This window comes from Glarea lozoyensis, assembly GCF_000409485.1.
Source record: "Glarea lozoyensis ATCC 20868 chromosome Unknown GLAREA4, whole genome shotgun sequence".
Classification (NCBI taxonomy): domain Eukaryota; kingdom Fungi; phylum Ascomycota; class Leotiomycetes; order Helotiales; family Helotiaceae; genus Glarea; species Glarea lozoyensis.
Window position 1 is genome coordinate 66,167 of NW_007360999.1, and position 15,204 is coordinate 81,370.

General features: G+C 47.0%; 5 protein-coding genes across 5 annotated transcripts; 3 read left to right on the top strand and 2 right to left on the bottom strand.

The window, feature by feature from the left end:
* Positions 1-34: 34 nt before the first annotated feature.
* On the bottom strand, positions 35-2,443 carry GLAREA_09364 (uncharacterized protein; the record flags this gene model as incomplete). Its single annotated transcript, XM_008085961.1, has 4 exons — positions 35-518; positions 1,359-1,730; positions 1,779-2,110; positions 2,255-2,443. The coding sequence occupies 4 exons, from the start codon at positions 2,441-2,443 to the stop codon at positions 35-37; spliced, it is 1,377 nt and encodes a 458-aa protein (XP_008084152.1).
* A 1,422-nt stretch (positions 2,444-3,865) lies between these two features.
* On the top strand, positions 3,866-5,700 carry GLAREA_09365 (P-loop containing nucleoside triphosphate hydrolase; the record flags this gene model as incomplete). The annotated part of the gene is made up of 4 exons (XM_008085962.1): positions 3,866-4,142; positions 4,191-4,274; positions 4,324-4,774; positions 4,821-5,700. The coding sequence occupies 4 exons, from the start codon at positions 3,866-3,868 to the stop codon at positions 5,698-5,700; spliced, it is 1,692 nt and encodes a 563-aa protein (XP_008084153.1).
* A 2,651-nt stretch (positions 5,701-8,351) lies between these two features.
* GLAREA_09366 (uncharacterized protein) lies at positions 8,352-10,703 on the top strand (the record flags this gene model as incomplete). The annotated part of the gene is made up of 3 exons (XM_008085963.1): positions 8,352-8,755; positions 8,812-9,249; positions 9,299-10,703. 3 exons carry the CDS (start codon positions 8,352-8,354, stop codon positions 10,701-10,703), a joined length of 2,247 nt encoding a protein of 748 aa, XP_008084154.1.
* A 476-nt stretch (positions 10,704-11,179) lies between these two features.
* On the top strand, positions 11,180-12,869 carry GLAREA_09367 (uncharacterized protein; the record flags this gene model as incomplete). Its single annotated transcript, XM_008085964.1, has 6 exons — positions 11,180-11,266; positions 11,323-11,462; positions 11,518-11,699; positions 11,752-12,371; positions 12,422-12,574; positions 12,675-12,869. 6 exons carry the CDS (start codon positions 11,180-11,182, stop codon positions 12,867-12,869), a joined length of 1,377 nt encoding a protein of 458 aa, XP_008084155.1.
* Positions 12,870-14,182: 1,313 nt separating this feature from the next.
* On the bottom strand, positions 14,183-15,142 carry GLAREA_09368 (uncharacterized protein; the record flags this gene model as incomplete). Its single annotated transcript, XM_008085965.1, has 1 exon — positions 14,183-15,142. One exon carries the CDS (start codon positions 15,140-15,142, stop codon positions 14,183-14,185), a length of 960 nt encoding a protein of 319 aa, XP_008084156.1.
* Between the last annotated feature and the right edge of the window lie 62 nt (positions 15,143-15,204).

Here is a 15,204-nt window from a genome sequence, read left to right on the forward strand (position 1 = left end):
AATCCAAAGACTGGTAGTTCGCTTAAACTCCAAACTAAGTTCTTAACAACCTACAATCACTTCGCTCCTCAATAACCCTCCTCTCCAACTTCCGCCGCCGACCCTCACCACCACACCCCATCAACCATGTTGTCATCATCGATTCATCAAGATCCTCAAGTTCAGTCTCCTTCATCCGCGCAAGAAAACAGCCTAATCTCCCCTTATCCCCACCAATACCAACACTATCAAGTCCAAAAAATTCAAACAAATCTCCAAAACAAAACTTCACATTGAAACCCGTTATCTCGCGGCTCCAAACAATGCCAAAAGTTTGACTTATTGCCACGGTTTGCCAGATCTTCGTACTTCTATGCGGTGGAATATCGAAGAGTCTGGCGAGGACTTTATTGTAGTCTGAGATTTGGCCGGTGTAGGTGTCCGGCTTGGGATCTAGAAACAGGGATTGGTTGTACTCTGATGGTCGTTGAGACTTGGTGGCTAGAAATAGGAAATCGGTGTCGACGTCTACTAACAGACTGCTGATATTAAACTCTTCCTCCTTAACGTTTACTTTTTTCTAAGGTCGAATAAAACTTTCGTTCCCTCTTATGCGAAATTTCAATATGCACTAGTAACTTATTACAACTAATTCCCAGGTTTTACGAGTAACAGTTAATAGCGGATTAGTGTTATATAGTACGGTTTAAAAATTAATGGTCTTCCCGTCCTCGCCTATTTCTGCGCCTGTATACAGAAGTGTAAGTGGGAGATTCAGCTTCGCTAGACTCCAGATTTGAAGACGAAATTCCAGAGGGAGCTGAGGGAAGAGGTGGAATTCTGATAACATGGTGAAATAAGAGAAAGATCTGGTGAGCGGAAATAAGTCTGGGGATCCTATGTTTCACCTTTCATTTCGGAAAATCAAAACCATCGTGAACACATTTTGGGGTCTCTTTAGACGAGAGCACCTTTTACGCTTAAGTAAGGCTTCTGGGGAATAGTCGAAAGCTACCACTACGTACCTTGTCTCCTGCGAGGCGAGCTGAATGTTCCATTTGGGATAACGATGGGAGGATTTGGCATAGAAGTATGTCGATATCTTTATCTAATTGGAAATATCGTTCCAGCTTAGCAATAGGATGCTCGCTCCCCCAGGTTCTTCATTTCTAGCACTTACTGGAGGCAATCTCTCAATCGTGGTGAAGCACCTAGACCTGTCTGTAAGCATCATTATTAAAAAAGAAGGTCTTAAAAGAGTTCCATTAAGGGTGGTCTCCCCTTCCCACAACATCGCTCTTACTCCAACGTAGAATCCCCTTAATCCTAGGACACCCAATTAAGTACAACCACACCCCGCAAAAGGTAAAGCCACACACGTCCCATTAAACCCATCACAACCACTACACGGCCCTAAGAGTGGCCCACAAAGAGTCATACACGGACATCCCCTCTCAGAACCAGCCTGACACTGTCCAAATTTTGTTTCCTGGCTGTTATAACCATTACAACCGGTGGCATTACAACTTCCAAGAGGTCCGCAGGCGAGAATGATTGACGTTGAGAGACTGGTTGATGTGGTAGGTAGTCCTTGCGATGAGGTTGTGGTGCTCATGGGCGTTATGGACAAGAAGAGGGAAGTTGTGAAAGACGTTGAGGATATGGAGGTGGCTGAACTTTGGAAGCCAGTCGGGATGGTGGAGATGCCCGTCGCATTTAGAAACGGCTGGATTGAAGTTGGCTCAGAATTACTGGGAAGGTCAAAAATCATGCAAATAGATTAGGGGTAGAGGACCAACCTTCTTTTATGTGAAAGCTTATATGACAAAACACCAACAGCAGCCGCCAGCCCGCCCACAACCAAAATTATGGCAACAGCACAGAACAGAATCCAGAACTTGTTTCGTTGAATTCCACAAATACGGTTTCCTCTACCAGTCTCTTGGGAGGCGGCCTTGTTGTCTGATAAATCCTCAACTTGAGAAGTTTGCGGTAAGGGCGGCATTTCCTTGTAAGTTATGTATTCGATCCCGGGCTCAGGCTCAGGCTGTATGGGCTGGGGGAAGAATCTCCAATCAGCCTCGTGTTCTATTCCCTCGCCCGAAAGACCTGCAGGACTTATTGGGGATAACTGTTCATGACGATCCATGCTACCACTTCTTATTTTGATATCCACGAAGGGCAAATATTTTTGGTTTCAAGAAGAGGAAATAAATATTTCACAATGCAAAAGTAATGAACACGGATCCAGTCGTCCTTTTGAGGCTGCACAAACGTCCTGCTGTACTCTTGGTTTAGCGCGTCGTAAAGACACAGCTTTATTGCAGCTGATGCCACTATTGCCGCTGTGCATGTTTTGAGGAATAGAATGCGTCTGGGTTGATCCCATTTTATCGGTCATTGCATTCGCAGTCGCCTCATCATCCCCTGTGCGATCACGGAGCTCGTAAGTCGACCAAGCCATCGAGCATCAAGGAAAACAAGGCTGTGATTTGCAGGCCAACAGCCAGTAAGACACAAATTGAGCAACCTTACACGAAACTAGCCCCCACGAGCACCAGAAGGATGAGGGTCGACTTGCTATGTGCCAGTATGTGGTCACAGTTGATGAAATCTAGGAGCAAGGCTGTAGGATTAAATCCGTAGCCGGACTGGATATGATCCATTGTCCTGTTATTCGGTACAATTACATTTCGATAAGAACTAACTGAAGCTAGGTATATGATTCATAAATGACTTCAACTTTTGGCCTGACGGGCTGAAGCATAGAAATGAGAAAAAGCGGGATTTGCAAACACAGGAATATCTGACTACCTAGGTATGTACGTGTGGCACTGCATGCTCGGGCTGTTGGTGAGGTGACACAACCATTTTGCGGGCTTTGTACTCCATACCAAGTCAATGGTTTTGCAACTCAATTATCCGCATGGCCACTATCAAGCTGGATGTATTATGAGTAGCTTAGGGTGTGCTGCTTGAGAAAGGGGTCGGGCCGTCGCCGGAATAAGCGAGTGCGAATTCCTGCCTATACCTCATCTATTCTTTCTCTCGTTAAATGGTATTTACGATTAAATTGTATCGACATACCTGGGTTTTAATCAGAACATTTTGGGTCTTGAAGGGTTTCCTAAGGTTGTTCTGGGGCGAAGGAGTTTTCCGTGTCCCTCGAAATCGACAGCTGTACCACCTGCCGCAACATGCTTGAGCCATGTAAAGGTGCGAGTCGTATGGGAGATTTGCAGTATGACAGTCATCAATACTTTTTGCTAACCTCCATACTGGAACTAAAAGTAGTTGACTGTCTGTTGCCACATATGTTCTGTATTCGTCACTCGACCAGTTCTGTTGCTTCTAAACATCGGACGAGCCGAAACATGAGGGGTTTGAAAGCCGCAGGCGTTCTTTCACTAAGATCCAAGAATTTTTATCGAAAACAGGAGCCCATCAGAATCGGGATTGCGGCTACCATTAAGCAACAGTTTCCCGTTTAAAGAGAGGAATCGGAGGTGAAGAAGGGAAAAGGCTTCCAAAGCATACCTAGACAAACCCACATAGTATAAAAGCCCAATATTGACTATTTCCAAGACGATATATCAAGTATGGACTGGCTGCTGTTTGGCCCCAGAAGCGAGGTACTTCCTTCGACGGCGATTTATTTGAATGCGGAGGCGGAGGTTTTGTTGCGAAGACTCAAAGTTTATTTGGCCTCGGCTTCAAATTGCCGAAGAAGATCCGTGGGATCAACAGAATCGCGTGATGTTTACCCAACTTCGAAAGCCTCTGACAAAACTCCTAGCTACTTACCTCTGTACATATTCGTTACATCCATTCCTTTTTTGGCTTTTAGACTTCAATGTAGATCTCATAATACCCTCAATTTCCCTAGATGAAGATTCCACCTCTTCCCCACGCCACTTTTCGGCGATGTCTCCGAAACGATCTCTCGAATTTTGCGACGGCCAGAAATGCTGAAGCTGCTCCTTTAGCTCAATGCAATCAGTGCAGATTTTCTTCCAGAAGCCTGCGCACCAGTTCGTACAACGGACGGCAATATGCGTTACCGAGAAACATCGACGGTGCCCCAAGCATTGGGCGACGAGCTTTCGTATTGCCTGCCGCGTTTGTTGCAGGACAGCGGAGATCGTTAGCTACTGTACAAAACGGTACAGCAGTTTCGTCCTCTGATTTATGCGGACACTAATACTTCAAAGTTAACAAGGACAACTATGGACCGATTCAAGAATACAACGCGCGGGTCAAGGCCGGACGCTTAAGAGATGATGAGCACCAAAGAGGTGGGACCTGTTCTTGAACAAGCAATATTAGTTGCTGACGAAGGGAAAGGCATTATACAGAATCTCCAGCATCTTCATGATGAGCTGCAGCACTACTCCGCGCCTCCAATCGTCCATCCTACCCTCGAATCTCTTAAACCAGAGCCCGTCTCCATGTTCGGTCGAATTTTTGGCAGTAAACCGAAACAGAGGAAACTGGCACCGATACCTGAAAATTTGCCTCGAGGCTTATATCTGTTTGGGGACGTGGGCAGTGGGAAGACGATGCTCATGGATATGTTCTACGAAACTCTGCCCAGCAGTGTCACTTCGAAAACCAGGATACACTTTCACAACTTCATGCAGGACGTCCACAAGCGGCTACACAAGATGAAGTTGGAGCACGGCAACGACATCGATGCTATACCATTCATTGCTGCTGATATTGCTCAGCAGGGAAATGTTCTGTGCTTTGACGAGTTCCAGTGTACTGATGTTGCCGATGCTATGATTCTCAGACGGTTTGTATTCTCCAAATTTACTAGCAATGTGCTAATGTGAAATTAGGCTTTTAGAAGCTCTGATGTCGCATGGCGTAGTCTTAGTGACAACTTCGAATCGACACCCAGATGACCTATACCGAAATGGTATACAACGTGAATCTTTCATTCCTTGTATACACCTTCTCAAAAATCGTCTGCACGTTATCAATCTCGACTCTCCTACAGATTATCGCAAAATACCTCGTCCACCTTCTGGAGTATATCATGCCCCTCTTGACAAGCATGCCCCAACCCACGCAGAGAAGTGGTTTAGATTCCTTGGCGATCCTCATCAAGATAAACCTCGGTCTGAGACCCAGCATGTATGGGGTCGAGAAATTCATGTTCCTAAAGTCAGCGGACGAGCAGCAATGTTTACGTTTGATGAACTAATAGGGCGCCCGACTAGCGCTGCTGACTACATTGAACTAATGCGTAGCTACGATTCGTTCATCGTGACAGACGTCCCAGGCATGACTCACCAACAACGTGATCTTGCGCGAAGATTTATCACCTTCATCGACGCAGTCTATGAATCTCGAGCAAAGCTAGTTCTCACCAGTGCCGTGCCACTTACACAGCTCTTCTTGTCTAGACAAGAGATCGAAGATAGCATGAAGAAAGATTCCGAAGATAAGAAAGGACAGGCGGAAGGAGAAGATCTCGATGATGCCATGCGATTGATGATGGATGATCTCGGAATGAACATGACGATGCTGAAGAACAGCTCCATTTTTAGCGGTGACGAGGAACGATTTGCATTCGCAAGAGCATTATCTAGACTAAGTGAAATGGGATCGCAAGAATGGGTCGAACGGGGCATGGGATTAGAAAACAAAGGCGGAAAAGCAGAAAAGGATAACTGGCAAAAGGTAAGAAGTAAGCAGCTCGAAGACTCGATGTAGATGGAAAGCAAAACCCCGTCACACGGATGGGAAATGTACATGCAATTGGATACCCCTCACATATATCAGCATTTCAAATCTTTTAAACCGCGGTGCGACGTAGGTACATATATCCATCCTCGCATATGTATATGTATGCACATCATTCTTCCCCCTAATTCATCCGTCATCCTTCCAAGCCGCCCGCGATATCAGGCCCCCGGGGCCCCTGGGGCATCCCGTGCTGTCGGGTCGACCTAGTGCTCCTGCCTTCACGGGCCGCGCCTGGTGATTCGTGCAGTCTGGACGTGAGGATGGTGAGTGCGTTTCGTTAGTGTGGTGCTAAATAGTTCGATGTGCAACAATTCATGTGTGCGCTTTTGGGAGCTGAGGGGGGAGGATGGGACTAGGTGGTTTGTGGTTAGGGGGGTTTGTTCTGCTTTGGGGGTTGGTTTAACTGGGTGGTGAATGGGACGGGATGGAATGGGACAGGATCGAGTCCAGATTGGATGGGGGGAGGGGGAGGTGTGTAGATTGTTGGTTGGAGGTTTTGGAGGTGATATTCTTCACTTCTTTAGGGGGGTTGGGAATATGGGAGGAGAGGAAATGGGGTTTTGGGAGTTGATATTCGTTCTATCCTCGTTGTCTTCTACTGTAAGACATTCCCTACGAGCCGAAGACGGTACGATTGGTTCGGTGTCACTTCAGTCACAAAATTACCTCCGTACCTTTCCATCCCCATCATAAATACTTCTCAGATCTCCTCTTGTCATTATATCCTTATCAACACTTCAATCAACTACGCAAGTACGGACGGAGTAATCCCATCTCCACACCCTCACCACGTCTCACGCTCTCGGCCGTAGTCGGCCGGTTCCCCGAAATGGAACCGCTCTGAAACTGGCCTGAATGAGATATTGTCTGACACGTAACGTAACCTCGGAGCCTAGGAACGGGCCGTTCGCACATTTGGGCTGCCGAAGAAGTGTGACTCCACCATGTAATGACTGTGCAGCAGTTTATGTTGTCTTATTGGGAGATATATGGGCATTGAATGAGTTTGCAATGGATTGGGTTAGTTGAAGGTGGGTGTTGTATTCGAGATTGTGAGGTTTATGTGTTGTTCAGAGCACGCCATGCAGCCGAAGGATTCGGTTCCTGGAGTTGATGACTCGGCTGTTTGTGGCCAATTGGTGATGGAGGGACGGGTAAATCGAGTACGAGGAGGAGTAAGTCAGTACGAGCATGATTTTTGATTCTTATATTGGGTTTCGTGGTGGGAGATGGTTTTGGGTTTTCCGGATGAGTTTGAGATGAGCGTTGAAGGTTCTAGTTGTAAGCCACTCCGCGCTGGATCTGTGGTATTTTCTTCATGAATCTTGAACTTGTTGCAGAATTTTTGTCGTTTCTTTGCCATTCTTTATCTTCTTTCGAATATCCTGCGGTTGATACGTATGGTATCGAGTCTTTGATAGAAAGCTCGCTATGAAGTTGGCTCTTCTGTAGGTCTCCAAGGGAATAAGTTGCATGTAATACACTATGATTCCGAGAAATGGTATAATATATATGAAGTGGGATTCCTCCACCCATGTCGTAATCGAGTGATGAACCTCTTGTTGCAAAGGCCATGGAGTTTTCGTCAGTAACATGATTTCACTTCGCATGATCTCGATTTTTGGCGGAACCTGTGCCTTCTGCTATTCATAGAGGCATTATAGTCTCCTTCGAAAGTTCAACAACTGCTTTCTAGAGCTTGGAACAGTCCCATATCGAGGTGTATCATGGTCTCAAACCAGCCCAATTCTTCTTTAGCTTGGATCCGTATTTAGTTCCATTGGCTTTCTGCTGGCATAGCATCATCGCAAGATAGAACAGAATTGGCATCAAAGCAAACCAGGTACAATCGGACTACCAAAAGCCAGATTCGTGACATCTAGCCGGAAATCGTCGGTTTTCGCCATGATGGTGGAAATGATTTTGGCCACGAAGTGGATGACTGAGGGGGCTTAGGCGACAAAAATAGGGCCGGGTACTAAATACGGTCCAGCGTCTGACAACACCCCCACTCCGCTCCCGTCCTGGACGTCAACGTTTCCCCCACAACACAAACTTCATCTCTATCTCATCTCACGATTCTTCAACCTTCACGAGGAGTTCTCGTCTTGGAAGATTATATGGACATTCCTGCGATGTTTCGCTGATATCCAGCACGATCCTGCACGTTTCCTGCAAATCACCACCCATCTGATCTTCGCCATCACTCAGAATCAAGCTAAACTCGACTGTGCCTGACAGGTACAGCACAGCCCCCAGTCAATGGCAAGGAAATCTCTACAGAATCAACTCTAACTGGCTGAATCCGCACCTCCATAACATCCAACATCCAGAAATGGAAGAATTGGTGAGAATGACCCAATCGGTGATTTCCCGCGCCTCAATCCTCGAGTTGATCAAGCCAACGAGCGAGGGGCCGTTTAGCCAACTCGAGAGATAGGCCAAAATGGATCCTCAAACCCCCTCGACTCTCAAAGCGCAATCCGCAGTCACGACGGCGCTTGGTGGGCTCGCAAAGAATCCCATCGACGTTATCGCTTCATATTCGACCTCCTGTCGCTTCAGCAATCAATTGTCGAATTTGTAAACCTTTTCCTTTGTCTGATTCTCTTTTCGCGATGGCCGTCAATGTGTTCGCTCTGCCGGCATCGTCAGTTGCGCTCCTTTTTTCGCTGATTTTGGGCTTCACGAATGCGACACCATGGGCGGAACCCGTAGAAACGATAGCGTATAGGGCAGATGAGTGGTCGCCGCGACCGACTGGAGTACCCAACGAACCATCGAAGTTATTCAAGAGATCATCACTCGATGTCGCAATCTGTGGGTGGTTAGGCGGGAATGAGGCAGCACCAGCACAATGTTCGGCCGGATCATCTTGTGTTCACGATACCATACATGGAGTTGTCGGGTGTTGTACGACGGATGGCGCGTGTCTTCAAGGTGTATACACGACTTGTCTGGATAATAAGAGTGCGGGTTGGGCTTCGACACCAGTTGTGAAGAATGATGGAGTTACGAACTGGTATGTGGTCATGGATAAGATCGAGGATCGAGTTGCAAATACTAACGATGCGACAGCCCTGGAACCGCTTTATGCTACAGAAATACCTATCCGGGGGAATACTATCAATACTCGTGTGGAGATCCAGCATCGGCAACTACAATTTCAACATCTTACGCTGGGAAGCCAACGGATGCCAGGTTACAAGTAGTGTTCACAGGAGTCACGTACAATCCATCAGTGACCATCTCAGGCGTGAGTAGTCCTCTGATAGCTGCCACTGCGACGGTGAATCTAGGATCTCAAGCTGGTTCAGACGCTGGTGCTGTATCACCACCTCAAGCTGCTCAAGTAACTGCTCCAGCGCCAACCGCCTCGAAAACCGATGCAGGTACCGTAGCTGGAGGAACTGTGGGAGGTATCGCTGGTGTGGCCCTCGTGGGGGCCCTGGCCTTCTTTCTCCTACGTCGCCGCAATGATAGGAAAAACCGGACTCGACGATCGGCTTACTTCGAGTAGGTTCAATGTGTAATTGGTATTTTAATAAGCTGACATATTTTCTAGGAGGAAACCTCCATTTGTCCAGCCCTTCGAGCCCATCGGTCAAGATTACAACAACCGCGACGATTTTGTATCGCCAATGATAGGCCATCTTGATAACAGTGGATTTGAACGAGGTTATGAAGACGACACTGCATACCATGGTGGTGGTGGAATGGCTGAGGTCAATGAACAGCAGCGATATTCGGCCAATGCCAGAGTTAACCCTTTCACGGATGAGGCTGATATAGGAGAATCGTCGCCACCTATGCTAGTTGGACCCAACGGATATACAGACGTCTCTCGACAAAACCCTTTCTCTGACAGACACGGGTACAGAAGGACTCCCCCAAAGCCTCTTGCCGAGAGGGCTTACTCAAATCTACCACCCCGATTCACACCTTCTCCTAACAATTCGGATCCCATGCGCGCACGGCCGATGCCCCAGGTGAATGAGATGGATACTGAGAACGAGGACTTCTCGCACACCTGGGCCAAAGCATCACGCGAGTATGGCTTCGATGGCGATTACTCGGATGAGGATACCGAGACTGACGATGGTGATGATGATTCCGAACATGGACATATACAGATAGCGACTACTGTAATGTATGTTCCACCACCACCTGCAAAGACAGTCGACCGAGAAGCCCAAGCAGAGGCTTTCCGGGAACCAGATCCTCCTATTTGGGAAGCGCCTCATTTGAGAACCGTTCGAAGTGATATATCAAGTCTCCACCACTCTCCGGAACATCAAAATGGGAGGAACATCAATTCGGCACCAGGAGCGATGCAATACCAAAAACATAACGCTTCAAATTCTTCGATATCGAGTTATAGAGGGACGCCGACACCTGCAATGCAAGCAGCAGCGTTAACACGACCAACTCATCCACTTGAGCAAGAACAAAATCTCCTCGACGACCGACATATAAGCCATAATCGATCCGGCAGTGCCGAGACTTTTCATAGTGCTAACTCTACAAATTCGCACAACTCATCTTCACGCTCGTCACTTCGTTCATTGCCAATAGCCAAAACAACGACACGTGAGAAGCGCGTGTCATTTGGTCTCAACAATACTATAAACGAAGTCACTAACGGTAGTGACGGCTGGAGGGGATCAGGTATTGATGGGTTCGGCGCGAGTCCGGCATGGAGTGGAATCGGGGGCGGTTGGTTAGAAGGGCAATCCGGGATGGCCGCTATGCCGCTTGTAGATGAAGCAATACCAGAAGAAGGACCTCATGAATTGCAAGGTTCTGGACCGAGTAATCTTGCGAAGAGGTCTAGTCTGACACATAGCGCGAGTGTCATCAAGCGGAGACCTGTCAGTAGCGTGCCTATTCTGAACAGTCCTGGGCAGCTGCAACGGGAATTCGGGAACGAGAGGGTGCGGAAAGGCTCGCTTGGCCCGATGAAGGAATGAGCGTTCCTGTAGTTATAAGGTTGTAGATGGCTGTACATTTGGTGGAGTTAATTGGGCTGGGGATGGGATTGGTAGGTATCAAACCATGGGGGCTCTTGTGGCCATGTTCAAACATGTGTTGGTAGAGTGATAGTTACATTAATATGTATATACTCAGAGAATATAGGCTTTGAGGCTAGATCCAATTTGGTTATAGCAGGACCGGTACTTCCCTAGTGTTTGTTCTCATTTTATCTTCATCAGATGTCTTCTGCTAGTATTATAGCAAGCCGTGGCCGGATGCAAGTGAGGCTGAAAACTTGAGGTTTTATTGGGCTTCCGGCGGAACTCCACGATGACACGGCATGCAGTGTTTCTTGCATCGCCCCGACACAGCCGTATGTAACGCCAAAAGCAAAATCTTGATCAACCCCAATAAATAGCTTGGAGGTAGGCTAGCATCATGGTAGGGACATGTTGTGCTTTAACCACAATCGATGGACGACTTGATTTTCAAAGAGACAGTAGCTCAATGTAAAAGTGTCACTGAAAACACCACTTGTCTGGAAATCTTCTCTTATTCGGTAATGTTGACTGGGTTTGAATGAGGCCGCGCTACATTGAAGCTCACGATTTTCAGGACCAGCGGCTTAATACTGTGACAGAGGAGCCAATCGATCCGGAAACTAGATTGTTTTCAAGTTTCTTGGAAAGGAAAGATGGCTTCTCACCATCACATTTACCAAAAGAGGTCACTGTACTTGGTGGCTTGAGGATGATGTATGACGACCTTCTACCATTAGCCGACGATTTGAATGCTTATTTGAATAAACAGAGTTCAAGAAAACGCCAACCATCCGCAAGGCTTCTTGCCTAGCATGATAACCATGGGATTTGATGCCTACATTTCCATGTTTGACAAGTTTCGTCTTCCCAAAAAGGCAATAGAGAGCTCTGCGGCGACTGGCCTTCTCTTCTGGTTCGACATGTATCATGAAAAGAATAACTGTTTCCTACGTGAGTGCCATCCCAACGCATAAACACAAAATATTAACAGCGTGTCTCTCAGAAATGCTCTACCGCAAGTCCTTCTCCAACAACAACGGCACAACCAACTGCTTTGAAATAATCCTCAGCCACGACTTCGCAAGCCGCATCACAAGTGGCTTCTGCCGCGCCCAAAGCAACAGCGTTCAAAAACCAACCCTCTCGCTATCCCTAACCATGCTCAAAAAATGCGTCACCGAAATATCACATCCCCTAATGTTCCCGCTCATCCACTCCGCCCACGATCTCGACGACGCAGAGACGAAGCAGCGTAAGACCGAAATCTGGCTCCGCGAACACGCGGAAACAACGCTTATGCAGCGACAGACCAGCCGACGCAAGACTTTCACCGAAGACGAGCACGCGGATCTAGATGCTATTAATCGGGATCTAGCGAGTTGCCAGCGGCGGATCTTGTGGATTGTGTCGCTGGCACGACGTGGATTAAGCGAGTCTTTTCAGGAGGCCAGCGAGCTTTTCTTCCAGACCTTCTGCGAGAGCAGTACTGATGCGAAGAAGACTCGGATGTTGATGCTCCATCGAAGCGTGATGTCTCGATTGGGGTTTCATAAGAGGAGATGGGCGGGTGCTGTGGCGGGTGCGGAGAATACTATGCATAGGCTTGAGATTCAGAGGACGGTGGTAGGTTATGAGGTTTTTGGATGGGGTGTATGTGCTGATGTGGTCTGCAGTTACATAGTCTTATGACGCAAAATGATAGTAGATTGAACCTACGCATGGCTAGAGAGCAGAAAAAACTCGCTCAAACTGCTAAGCGAGATTCGGATGCTGTGAGGGGTCTTACGTTGTTAGGTCTGATATTTATACCTGGTTCTTATATTGCTGTAAGTACCATCATCTCATACCCTTTCCAGAAACTCTATTACCCTATTCCCAGTCCATACCCCCCCCCTCCTTTATTCATCGCCATCTAACACCTCCCAGTCCATCTTCTCCACCTCCTTCTTCGATTTCAAAGATGCAGCAACTTGGGACGCGGTCGTCTCGCCCCGCTTCTGGATTTTCTGGGCTGTGAATGTACCAGTGACATTGTTGATTCTGGGGACTTGGTATCTGTGGGTGATGAGGAGGGATGGGAGATATGAGGAGTTTGGGGAGGAGGGGAAGAGAGAGGAGTGAGAGTGGGTGTTTGGAGTTTTTGTGGAAGTTGGAGTGAGATCTGGATGGTGGTACTTGGGATAAGAAATTCAATAAACTCCGTGGCGACATCTGAATATCGAGTTCGTAACCTTCTCTATCATCTACATCTCTCCAAAAGATAAGACCACAGCTCTAAAACCGTGTCCTCCACAAATTCAACACTTTTAATTGAAGAAAACATCAGAAAACTCTCTCTTACCTCCTCCTTTCATTCTTAAATAGAATTAGGAGACTAGCCCGACCGGTTCTCCAAAGGCCCTTTTCTTGAATTATAGAGAAAGATTTTTAGTTAGAACAAGAATACGAGAACTACTTATAAGTGACTCATTCCAAAGTCGCTAAACATGTGAGATCTTCTAAGGGAAAGAGAACAGAACAGGTCAAAATTGTTAAGCTGGGGTTAACAGTAGCATAAGCACATACGCGGGACATCTAATCTAATTCATTCAGCTGCTCATTTAACACGCAGAGCTATTAGAAGAAAATAAAACAAGGCCCCCTCATACGTTTCAATTTCCAACTTTCATGCTCTCTACGCTGTACCTCTTCCAAAGAATTCAACTAATCTCCACAATTTAATTTCGCCTTATCCATCTCTCCATTTTGCTCTTCCTCATTCTATCGCCTCAAAAATACACGACTAGTCACTTTACATATGACTAATACCTTTGAGTGAGAGACACGGCACGGGACGTCAATCAGGTTACTGATATTCCAGGATCAGGGTAATAGTAAGACTAGAGAATCAGGGTAAGAAACTCAACACCCACAAGTCCTAGACCACATTACGGAACTAACACGAAAAGAAATCCACCACAAATACCCTACCCTAGTATCTTAATACAACAAAGTCTGTATTCGAGTTCGGAAATTGATTCTTATACAGCTTAATCGCCCAAATTACGTAAATTTTGCCTCCGTGAACCACACGCCGTGAAATACATTGTACAAAATAGTATCGCACTATTTACTCGTCCTTGCTATCATACAGGCGAGTATGAGAAGGTTTCAATAGACAACCGACATCAAGAGAGATGTCCTCTCAATCGCTATCCCGGGACCAGATTTTTAGCGTGGTACTAAATAGCTCTCGTAACATTCAAGAACTCCTCATATCGCTTCTCGTCCCATGAAGACGGGATAGCGAAGGTCTCGTCACCTTCATCCGTCATATGCCCGATTTAAAAAACTGTAGCCTCGCTAGATGCCTTCTCAAGTTGCGGTGCTTTTTTTGTACTACTCGTGAAATTTTCAACTCCTCATCTGGGCCTAACTAATCATCAGCACAGTAATTAGAGAGATTGAGGTAGTGAATTTAAAATCTTACTAGCAGGGAGCGACGCCCCTTGCCGACGAGAAATATATTGGTCTAGTGCAGCCCGCAGCTTTCTCTCCTCAGCATCATGTTCGTTGCCGTCTACAGAATCTTCTGGCACTTCTTGCTTTTTGTCAAGCTGCTTCCTCTTGTGCAGATCTCCATTGGTTGCCTCTTGGACCACATTGTCTTCAGTGCTGAGTTCACTTCGAGGAATCCATTTAGTTGGCCCCTTCCAAATACCTCGTTGCATCTTCATTGCTCTATCTTTCGGCGACTCCGAAATCTCCAAATCAAAATCACTGAATTTGCCAACGAAAAGTTCAACTGAACGGGTCACCCGCTTATTAGATTCGGGTTCCATGTGTTCTTCATAGAGGGTTCTACACCTAGCTTCCAGCTCGACATTTGGTTTGAGATCAACAAGTCGGGTGGAATGATTGTCGACGACGCCAAAAGATAGCATATCAGAGACGCTAGATAGTTTTAGATTATTTTCAGGCTTCTTTGTTTGTTCTCTTATGGTTTTGATCAGAACCCAACGAGCCCCCCTCAAAGCATCTACTTCGCAATACCTGCTGAAATATTTAGCAAGCCGATTAGCAATACGACAAAAGGTCTCGAGCTCGTCCAGTGGCCACGACTGCCAGGCATTCGACGGGGAAGTCAACCGAGATGAGGTTGGAGTAGGTATTGTGGCCACTGGAGGGGGAGCTCGCGCTGTGCTGTCGACGACCGGACTCATATATCCAAGAGCCGTAGCTGTCGCATAATTCCCATCGTGACTGATAGACAGCGGCACTTCGTAGCCATTCTCCCACGTTCCTGCATCGCATTTGATGATACCTTTGGGCGCCTGAGACCTGCCATCGACATCTGGCGGACTAACAACCTGTATATCCCACAGCGTACACTTTCGCTCCGGATACGCCTTCATAATGGCTTCTTTCGCAGCGAACCTGTGAATGGGGATGTGTTGTCAGTACTTGGCATCCAGCC